At 42.1% G+C, this 11,012-nt stretch overlaps 2 protein-coding genes across 2 annotated transcripts; one reads left to right on the forward strand and one right to left on the reverse strand.

The window, feature by feature from the left end:
• The first annotated feature begins 232 nt into the window (after positions 1 to 232).
• LOC108126895 (MTOR-associated protein MEAK7) lies at positions 233 to 3,900 on the forward strand. Its single transcript, XM_017243661.3, has 7 exons — positions 233 to 478; positions 1,862 to 2,086; positions 2,215 to 2,530; positions 2,591 to 2,964; positions 3,031 to 3,137; positions 3,200 to 3,293; positions 3,355 to 3,900. The coding sequence occupies exons 1-7, from the start codon at positions 350 to 352 to the stop codon at positions 3,457 to 3,459; spliced, it is 1,350 nt and encodes a 449-aa protein (XP_017099150.1). The 5' UTR covers positions 233 to 349; the 3' UTR covers positions 3,460 to 3,900.
• A 42-nt stretch (positions 3,901 to 3,942) lies between these two features.
• On the reverse strand, positions 3,943 to 10,079 carry ninaC (STKc_myosinIII_N_like and MYSc_Myo21 domain-containing protein ninaC). Its single transcript, XM_017243660.3, has 13 exons — positions 9,759 to 10,079; positions 8,773 to 9,636; positions 7,767 to 8,704; positions 7,406 to 7,698; positions 7,073 to 7,344; positions 6,729 to 7,015; positions 6,522 to 6,671; positions 6,363 to 6,460; positions 6,244 to 6,297; positions 5,406 to 5,593; positions 4,939 to 5,354; positions 4,619 to 4,883; positions 3,943 to 4,560 (listed from the first exon to the last, which is right to left on the reverse strand). Exons 1-13 carry the CDS (start codon positions 10,041 to 10,043, stop codon positions 4,183 to 4,185), a joined length of 4,488 nt encoding a protein of 1,495 aa, XP_017099149.2. The 5' UTR covers positions 10,044 to 10,079; the 3' UTR covers positions 3,943 to 4,182.
• Positions 10,080 to 11,012: the final 933 nt, after the last annotated feature.

An 11,012-nucleotide genomic window follows, 5' to 3' on the forward strand; every position in this document is an offset into this window, starting at 1 on the left:
AATTGATTTGAAATGAATTGTGAATAAAATCTACCAAATTTAAATAGAATTTAACTCGATTATTTAAAAAGAATTTATAGAATTTACAGGTATTAAAATACTAACTGATTTGAAATTAAAAGTGACCACCATATCAAAAAGACAGAATACCAGAAAATCTCGCTACATGTTGGCTTGTTTCCATCCGATTGTAAACATATCATTTTTATTGAAAGATATCGATATATTCATATTTTGATATATCAACAAACCGAATTAAATCGTCGAGGAGCAGCTGAGCGGATTGTTTACAAACGGAAAACGGATAAGGCATAACGCGGAAGTAACTAAACTAATTGGCGGCCCGGAAATGGGAAATGCGAGCGGAAAACGGGATACGGATAATCTCTTCACGTCGGAGGAGCTACGCATGCTGGAATCGGCCTACAAGAATGCATCTGGCGGAGCCCTGGAAAAACTGACCCAAGACAGATTGGTGGTAAGTTGAAGGCTTCCAAACGGCGGCTGGTTGTGTGTTGTGGCATAAAGCAAAAGCAAAAATCAATGCATAATGCAAGCACCCTGCTGCGGGTCAGGGTCGCAAGTTCAAGGCCGCCCGGAGACTGAACTTCCTTCGGAGATGCAGAGGAGGAACCCCCCCTGATAGCCAAAGTCATGGGATTGCCTAAATGACTGCGTGACAAATGACGTTTCACCTGCTGGTGCTCTTATACCCTGTAGAGGGTATATTGATTCACCAAGCTTTTGGCCAGGCCAGGAAAAGTACTACCAAAAAGCCACCGAGGCAAGCCAACAAAGAGACAAAGACGTAAAAACAAACCGGTTTTACTTTTCAAAAAATAAGAACAAATCCAAACAAAATCGATTTGCTTACATCACTGGCATCTTACAATTTTTTTTCTTAAATATTTTCCGAAAATAAATTTTGGTAAAAGAAAGATAATTTTTTTAATAATTTTGTTATATAATAGATTTGTAAAAAGAAAAAGCTTAAATATTTTGATGCATTTCTTAGACATCTATACTATGGGACTCAAAAAAAGTCAATAAACTATTTAAAAAAAATAATAATAAACAGGTTCTTCTCATAAATATTTTGAAATATTTTCAAAAACCCAATTTTGAAAAAAATTCATTTTATTTTACTTTAACAAACAAAACCTAAGTAAGTCAATTATTCATGTAAATTTAGGCCAAGTGCCTCTTGTTTTTGAAATACAATCAAAATAATAAGTACTTCTTGGGCCGCTGCAAGGTGCCAACACTTGACGAAAATTTAAATTTATCACCACATGTGGTAAAAATTCAATAATTAAAACCGAATACCACCGAATAATATATGCAAGCTTTTTATAGACTTTACATAATCCCCACATCGACTTGAAAGCCAAGTGGAATAATAGGGTACTATGGTTTTCCATATAGGTTTTCCAACCTTTCTTGTTATCAGCTTGGAATTGATAATACCGCGTGCCGAAGGCAAACGTGTCCACAACGAATATTGTCTAATTTGTTTGCCCGGCGCATTTCGTTGTTTGTCTATTGCTTTTGTTGAATTTGCTTGCTAACGAATTAGTCGTGATTTCGATGACTCTTCGGGGCTGTCAATTAGGGCCAGCTAGGCAGTCCAATTGAATTAAAAATAAACAATATGCTTAACCCCCATTTATGAGGTTGGGTGGTAAATTGCTGCTCCCTTCAGTCAAACCTAATGGGTTAAATCTATGTCAGCATTTCCCAGACCTTGGGGCCCTGCAAGAATTTGCTGACACCAGCAGGAAAATAATGTTTGCGTATCCGGTGCCCCCGTTTGTTTATTTCAATCTCTTTATAAATTTGTTGTTTTTTGAAAAAATAACAGGAAACTTGGTCGCAAACCATTGAACGATCACTGGCCGAGAGCACAGCTCAATTTTTGTTTACACCGACAAAGCCGGGACAGTCATGTATCAACATACCCCTGCGGAAATTTGGAGAGCCCTTCTATATCATGGAGCGCGGCACCATCGACCAGAAGCTTCAAATGCTTCTCTCCTCGCTCCAGAGATCCGGAAACGACACCTTTAATATCAAGCAATTGGAGCAGGTGAGTCTATCTGATCGTTCGGTAGAAAAAAAAATTAAGTGAGACTTCAAATTACAGAACAAGAGATACATTTACCTTATCAGATAATTTTCTTTTTAATAAAAAATATTTATTAAACTTCATTTTAGTACATCTATTCGGTGATCAAAAGCTATGTGCATTTGGAAAGCACTTCAAAGGGTTCATGCATCAAGGACTGGCAGGATTTGGGCTTCAACACCACGGAACGATCGACCTGCACCTTTGCCAAGGGTCTGATGCGTAATCTCGGCAAGGAACTGGAGCACAGTATGCCCAATGAGGCACTGGAACGATGGCTTCACATTACGCCGCAGTTTCTCCAAATTTGGCGAGAAGTGTTTAGTCAGTTGTATTCCCGTCATGGCGGTAGCAAGCGGAACATTATCAAGGAAATGGAAATACCCATATTACCAGAGCTGTGTGGTAAGTAAGACATGAAATATGGCCTTTTCCCAATACTAAGTATTACGATTCACTTTTCAGATGCCCCTCAGAATAGTCACTATCGCCCAATCATCGAACTGCCACATGTCGTCTACATCAACGCTCAACTGCCCCGGGAGTTGCGTCACAAGTGGCGCTTCCTCTTCTCATCGAAGATCAATGGCGAAAGCTTTTCCACAATGCTGGGCAAAGTAATGGACAAAGGACCAACGCTGTTCTTTATCGAGGACGAGGATCAATACATTTTCGGTGGCTATGCGTCGGAATCCTGGTCATTGAAGCCCCAATTCGGAGGCGATGACAGTTCATTGCTCTACACTCTGAGTCCGGCAATGAGGTGTTTTACGGCCACAGGTTATAACGATCACTATCAGTATTTGAATTTGAATCAGCAGACGATGCCGAATGGCCTGGTGAGTAATGTTTATAATCCATTGATTGATTGCCTTTCTAATTGTTTATATTTTTCTGAAATACAGGGAATGGGCGGTCAGTTTGAATTCTGGGGCCTCTGGGTTGATTGTATGTTTGGGGATGGACAGAGTGTTGAAAGCTGCACCACATATCGGGATTATGTGCAGCTAAGGTGAGTTACAGAAAAAACTATTCTCTTAATACTTGTGTTTACATTTTAAATATTTTTTACAGCAAACGCAAGCAGTTTAAGATCCGTAACATGGAGGTCTGGGCCGTGGGTGACTTACCGGTTAAAGATGAGGATGAAGAAGGGGCAGGTGATCAGGTAAGTTCTTAAGATACACTATGACCTATATATCTTAAAATAACTGAATATATTTTTATAGAAACGCTCTGTCTTGGACAGCAATTTGGAAGATCGCGCCATGCTCGAAATAGCTGGCAAGAAAATGCATTCGGATGGCTTACGTGAACCCGGCATGGATGATTGATATTATATGAAACTAATGAGATCCGTAACTTGGTTTTATCGTATTCAAGAATTTATAAAATCATGCCCGGTTTGGGTGTGCAGCTAATGATTCAATTATATTTCCTTTTTTGCCTTATCGCGCTCCCTATGAAATCACAAACACATGCAAAAGTCCTGTGAACAAAGTATAGTATTTGTTCAATCCATTCCTATCAACGTTTTTGTTAAGCTATTAATGTTTATATATATATACAATGTATAATGGATATAGTTTATGTAATACTGAGAGTATTGTTGTTGCGTTTTAGATCATAAAAGTCGAAAAAGTGAAATCATTTCAAAAACTATACTATAACAATGAAGCTAATAAGCAAAAGTAATAAGCAATGTTAAATCGTCGAATTTTCCCCTTTTTATCCAGCGTCAATAAAATGCAAAATATTTGCTGAATTCTAATTTATTACTAAGACTTTATTTACTATTTCCCATAATATTATTACTATGGGACAGACATTTAATGGTATTTTTAGATTTTTAAGGTATTCTTTATAAATTTTGTTCAATGGCTAAGTGCTTTTCGGAACTATAGGATAGTTTTAATCTTTATTTAAGAAAATAATTTAATTTTTAATAAGAAATCATAAAATATCATAAATAGGTGGGTTTCTTTTATAGCAACTCTCTTCATATTCCGAAAGGCACGATATTATTTAGAAATATTTTTAATTCATAATTGTATGCTTTAGATATCCACGGCATAGCCGGAGAGTGTCACTCCGGGAGCTATTTCCTCCTCTACGTAGGATCCTGCCTCCTCAAAGGACCTGGCGTTGTTGTCCTCGAAACTACGACCAACACTGGTCGGATTCTGCCGCAGCGTTGGTGTCCGTTGCTGATGGCCAAAGTTCCTGCCCACACCATAGTTCCCAGACGAGGAGTTATAGCCTTCGTCCTCCTGGAATCTGCGGCCCGTGGACCGGAGTTTGGGCGCCTGGAATGTGTGCTGATCAGCGTCCGATCCGCGACGATTGTTGAAGTCATAGGTGCTGGTCTCAGAGCCCCTGGGATAGTTGGTCTTGCGCAGCATAGCCTTGAAGTTGAACGGTGGATCCTCCGAGTTCTAAAAGATTTAAATTATATTATTAAAATTATAATTATATTTAAATTTTAGTTTTTACATCTCCTTCATTGCGTGCCATGTTCTGGAGCTCCCTCACCGGATCCGATGGTGGATAGGACGACCTCTGCTGATAATTTCGCTGCTGCTGGCTGGGATTGTTTCGATAATAATTGGACGAGGGCATGGGCGGTGGAGGAGGTGGTGCAGCATAGCCCTTCAGGGAATTGCGTCGGGATCCCGATCGATGGACACCCCAGTTCTGATTGCTACTGTAGCTGTTGTAGGCATTATTATAGGCATTCATGTTCATTTGCATTTGGTTTCTAAAAGAATTTAATTTTTATTCTTAACTTTTAGGTCCGAACCTAAAGGTATTACCTCCTCAGCTGCTGTGGATCCCTGAAGAATCCTTGATTATAGATGTTATCACTCTCGCCCATGCGATCCCAGTTGGTCTGGCAGGCCTGCTCCTTTTTGTAGGCATTGTAGGTCAGGGCACACGAGGTCATCGAAGGATTGCGCTGCAGAGGACTGTCCCAGGGCTCGTCGTCCTCCAGTTGCTGCATCAGGAGCTGATTGGGGAACGTCTGACGGGAGATGGAGTTGGCCGGATCGACCATGTACTGGGTGTCGTAGAAGGGTATCTGATCCAACCGGAAGGGCATCTTCTTTATGGGCACTGGCAGCGGTCCCAGCTGAGAGGAGTTGACCTCTCGCATGTTGATCCTCTCAAAGGGCACAGCCCGGGTGCACTTGTTCAGTCCGGCCACCATTCGTTGATTGTAAATGTGGACCTGAAGGATAAAAACAGTACTAATAGTATCTAAGTGGCTTAGAAGACCCACCTGTTGCGACAAGTTGACAAAGTCCTGGAAACGAGCCGCCCTGTAGTACAGCAGAACCTGGAAGATGGACTTTTCGCGCCATTTCTTGGCAAATGGCCGGATAAAGTCCGCCGTGTTCTCATTCAGCTGTCCGGTCTTCTCGTTGACCAGTGGCGGTAGACGAATTTTTTCACGGAATCCCCGATAGGCTGAAAAGAAATAAAAAGTGAACTGGAAATGAAAACAAGTCGGTCACTGGGCTGGGCTGGGTGGTGGAGGGATCGGTGGTGGAGAATGGGTGGGAAGTCGCCTTAATTTAATTAAATTTTCATTTCTTTTCTATGCAGCACTTATAATTCATCTCTCTCCGCAGGTGCCGTCGATGTTAAGTGTTATGTCTCAGACTGGGCTATAAGCCGATTGGTTGCATCAGATACTAGGATACAAGATACAAGAAAATGGGTGGTGCACAAGGTGCCAGCCACCACATTTGACACCACTAAGCGGCTTAAGTGGTTGCATAGACCGTAGACTAGTTGATTACTTTGTTGGTTTTCATTTTCTGGATTTTATTGGTTTGTAGAACGAGTAGTAGTAGTAGTAGTTATAGTGATAGTAGAACGAGTATTATCGATCGATATAGTGATATAGAGTGTGTATAAATGGTTTATATATATATGTATATAGTATGTGGCCTATTCCTCGGTGGAGGCCTGCTCGATTTTGGAGATTCGCACCGCCGCCAGAGCCTCGTCCATGCGGGCTTCAAGGAACATCTCCTCCGCCTCCGAGGGCGTCTCACTTATGTCGATGTGCTCCTCCTCGTACTCTTTTAATTTATCCACCTGCGTTTTTTTACCTTTTTGTATCTTGGAGGCTGCCACATCGTGATGCTCCTGGCCCTTCTTGCCCACTATATGATAGGATAAAACAAAATTAGTATTTCCATAATATTGAAATTAAATTTTGAAAACATACTTTTGAAAACTTTGCCGCCTTTGACGCGTTTTCGTGCCAGCAAGGCTCGCATCATGGACTGAACCTTAATAACCTTCTTAACCTGTACTTCGTATAATCTGGAAATAAATTAAGTTTCTCTTGTTACAAAGTTTACCTTTTCAAGGATTTAGGTCTCACCTTGACAAGAACTCATCATTGTAGTAACGCAAAAAGACCTTGGTCTTGCCCAAAGCCCATCCTTCCATCTTGAGGCGCAAAAACAAAAGACGGCAGTTGTCCTTAGTCATTTCCACAGGCTCATCAAAGTCAAAGGCCAGGAATTGGTAACTGAAAGGACCAAAAATCTTAATCTTTATCTTAAGTTGATTTTAAAACAAAACCTACCGCCTCAGGAACTCCTCGAAGGGCAGCCGTGAGCTGAAACCCTTCTGCCTGGCAACCACTGTGTCTAGGACACCCAGGGCCTTCATCTGCTGCTGCACCACATCCGAGTGGAATGCCCTGGGCCTGTACTCCAGATCGGCCCGTATGCAACGGACAAAGTGCACTCCCAGACTCGGATTCTGGCTGAGCATTTTGAGCAGGCTGAGGCAGGTGAACCGGAAATTGGCCGCCAAAGTACGGAGATTATTCACCTGCGAAATGCAGCCGGCACTCAGGGTGTTCAGAGCCTAGAAAAAAAGATAATTTTTAATACTTTTATTAAACAATTAGATCCTAGGACTCACATAGGACCTGCGTTCGGTATCATCTTTATGCTGGACAGCCTCGAAAGGCATGGTAAGGTTGCCGGCCTTGGTCAATTGATTCGTGAACATGGCCATGATACTCTCGTCCAGCGAGGACCGGAAAGTCTCGATCATTTCCGGTGGAACAAAGTCCCTGTTGATGTCCGTGAAAGCACGCGTATCGTAAATAATACGGCCCGTATAGTGAGCCACGGAAATCTCAGTGGCAGTGTGCTTCTTCACAAACTGGCTGTGTTTCTCACAAACGCGATCTATTTTTTAAACCACAAAGGTATTAAATTGTATAAAAATATATATAAGAATAAAATATACCCATTATCAAGTCCTGATCCTGGCAAGATCTTGAGGCATCATCGATAATATAGAACAGACCATCCGGCTTGGTCAGCAGATTATCAAGAGCCGTTTTGTTATCGTAGAAATTGAAGTTGACGGTATCAATGTCCTCGGCCTCCATTTCCAGCATTTCACTGATGAAGATCCTTTGATTATAATGATACTGCATCTGTTCATTCAGGGTGTTGATCATTAGTTGTTCCAGGCCATTGCGATTGAAGCATTCGAAGCCGAACATGTCGTGGATAACAATGGCGTTGGTGTCGCCACTAAAAGTCGATTTATTGATAAAGTATGAATTTCAAAAAATATATCGAGTAATGAACGATAAACTTACAATACAGCCCTGGGGAAGGACATGTTCATGTTGATCCTGTTGATGATAAAGTCCACCAACCGTGAATAAATAGTGCTGGCCACTGCATCTCGGGCATCCCGGGCTTCCTCCGTGGTATATTGACGCCTCTCGGCAATGCCTCCTTTCACCATAATGAAGTTGGTCAATGACCACATGAATTTCTTTTCATCTACTCTCAGTAACTCTGAAATCCTTGAAACAATATCGGTGTTCTCAACTTCGGCACACTTGCCAGACTGCCGGAAACGGATGTTGCCAATATTCAAAATGGCCGACAAAACCTTGCGAACTGTTTCCAATTGCTTGTGATTGAAATCCAAATCACGAAGGATATTCTCAAACTCCCGGAAGTGCTCGACATTTCCCTCGGGATCATCGCGACGGTATTTCAACTTCGATGGCGGAACTTCCGGTGGAACACGCAGATATCGATAGTTCCTGTCGGCCTTGAGATTGTACTCTTTTAGTTGATTCTGCTTGTTAATGAAATCATAGAAGTAGTAGAAAATGTGGAAATTATGCTGGGTGCCATCCGTGGTGGCCACCCTCAGCTTCTCCAGCATGTACATATTAAAGACGGCTCCGCTCATCTTTCCGGTTTTTCCAAAGGTCAGACAATACTGCAACACACACCTGGTGGAGTCGTTGTTCACCGGAGTTCCGGCATTCACCAACATGAGAATGGCCTTGATGGAGCTCTCCACACGCCCGGTGGCCCCGCGATTTCCGGCACCCAGGTAGCACAGGTGCTTGATCAGCAGCTTGGCATTGGTCGATTTTCCGGAGTAACTCTCGCCGGATAGCACAATGTGCTGGGGCTCACGGTGATGCAACATGTCCTGGTAGGCGATGTCGGCCACGGAGAAAATATGTGGCTGATTCTCAGAACGTGACTTGAAGCGGTACTTGGCATGGAACTGGAAAAGGTAGGGAATTATATAGCAATATTTAGTAAAATTATATTAAATTCTAGATGTCGACTCACCTCCTCGGGAAACTCATTGCGAATATCATTTGAATTCAAGGACAACAGAATATCCCCAATGAAACTGTAGGATTCTCCCATCATCATGCGGTTTCGTAGAGACTCAATGATACTTTCATCCACTGGATTCTCCAGGGCGGCCAAATCTTCTGGGTGCATCCGTTCCGGCTTCTCATCGAATCTCTTCACATAGCCACGATCCACAAAGAGTTCTGGCTCCTTGTAGAGCGATTTCACATCCCTGGATAGCTCCAGCATCTCTGAAATATCCGAACGCATCTCATCCTCGTTTTCGATGAGCTCAGTGAGGAATGGATGTTCCACCATTTCGACCATCATTGGCCGATTCTCGGCATTCTTCTCCAGACACTCGGAGATGAAGTCATTGATCTGCTGCGACCAGTTGGTGGGACGCATCAGGGTCGGCGGAGGATTCCTCACAATTTGGAACATGGCCCTGGTGGGATGCATGTCAGCAAACGGTGGCTTGCCATCGGCCAATTCAATGGTGGTGATGCCCAAGGCCCAGACATCCGCCCTCACGGTGATATCCGGTTCCCGGGCCTCCATGGCGGCAACCACTTCCGGTGCCATCCAGCAGGGTGAACCAATGCAGGTTCCCCGCTTTCCCAAAGTCGAATCCACTTGACGGGACAGTCCGAAATCGCAAAGCTTAACTCTTCCATTTTTGGTCAAGAGGATGTTATCGCCGCGAATGTCCCGATGCAGGACATGATTACGGTTCAGCTCGATGGCTGCCCGGCACGTTTCCCGAATGATATAGGCAATGTGCTCCTCTCGCATACGGCGGTCGAGTTTGAGGAGCTTGTTAACCATATCCACGGCGGTTCCACCGGAGCAGTACTAAGAAAGCATAATAAGGATCACTTATAAAATTCAGGACACTTTCAGGATCTCATTTATTTTTGAATATATTTTTTGATAATTTATATTTTTAAACTCTTTAATATTATTTCCAAACTCACCTCCATGACAAACCAGATCTCATCGGGTCCATTGGGTTTCGACAGCTTGTAGACTCCATAAAATTCCGGTAGATTCGGATGGTCACAGTAATCCCTCAGAGTGCGATACTCCTCCTCGATGGATACCTGGTGCTCTTCATCATAATGCTGGATCTTCAAGGCCACAATGCGATCATTGTCCAACTCCTTGGCCCGAAATACCTTGGCATTCACACCCTGGGCAATCTCCTCATAGATCTCAAACTTATCCGTCGGATCCGGCAGTTGCGAGTACGGTAAATACATCCTGACACAGTTCTTAATTCCTTAAAAAATATAATAGATTCTTGGTCGATATATAACCTTTTCATTTGTTACAAATCGCATTAGACTTTGGCTGTTGCATAAGAACGAGGTGACAGCATTACGGGGGCTTCTCTTAGGTTATGAAAGGGGTGCATAAATGCTCTAAATATGTGTTATTTAATTTTGTACATTAAAAATAGTATTTTTATAGATGAGGAATTTTTTAAAAAACTTTATTGTTTGTTCAAAAGGGTAAAATGCTTTTAATGGACTTGCAATTTCCTAATCTAGTTGGTTTAATTTCTTTAAAGTTAGTAGGGCTTAGGATATTTATATAGTACGAAGAGAAGTCGTTGAAAAGTCGAAATAAGTTGTTAAGTTTCCAAGGACATTTTTAAAAAATTTTATTTCTTAGGGCCTTCCATTAAAAATTGTATATAAAACGTTTTTTTGGGTTTTAAAAAGTTTATATAATCCAAAGATGAAAGGACCTTCGAGAGCACACGTAATATTTCAAAACAAGCTTATTCCTTATCCAAATGTCACAGCCAAGTAGCGAAAAGAATTCTGAGCCACAAAATGTATAATCCTTGAGTATGAACCTTTGTTTCTTAGAGTTTCAGTTCTCTTCTCCAAACTATCAATTTTTTTAAGAAATTTGTTTTAAAAACTTTCCGAACCGACCGCACGCAAGCAGCTAGAACCGCTGCCGAAAGCCAACTAAACGGTGGCCAAATGCAATTGACGGCTTTTCACTGGCTAGGAAGGAAGCCCTTCAGTGGGCAGCAGTAGTGGCCATATACCTTGGACATCTATTTAGCCAGGCTAATTCAATTAACGGCGGCGACATTCACGTGCCAGATCAAAACAAAACCCAGGTGAAATTGCAAAAAAAACGTTCAGGTGAAAGGGAAATTGCTAACCCGAATGAAAGTCAGCTGATTGACAGACTAATTATGCATCTTATTA

Source organism: Drosophila bipectinata, chromosome 2L (assembly GCF_030179905.1).
Source record: "Drosophila bipectinata strain 14024-0381.07 chromosome 2L, DbipHiC1v2, whole genome shotgun sequence".
In the NCBI taxonomy this organism is placed as follows: Eukaryota; Metazoa; Arthropoda; class Insecta; order Diptera; family Drosophilidae; genus Drosophila; species Drosophila bipectinata.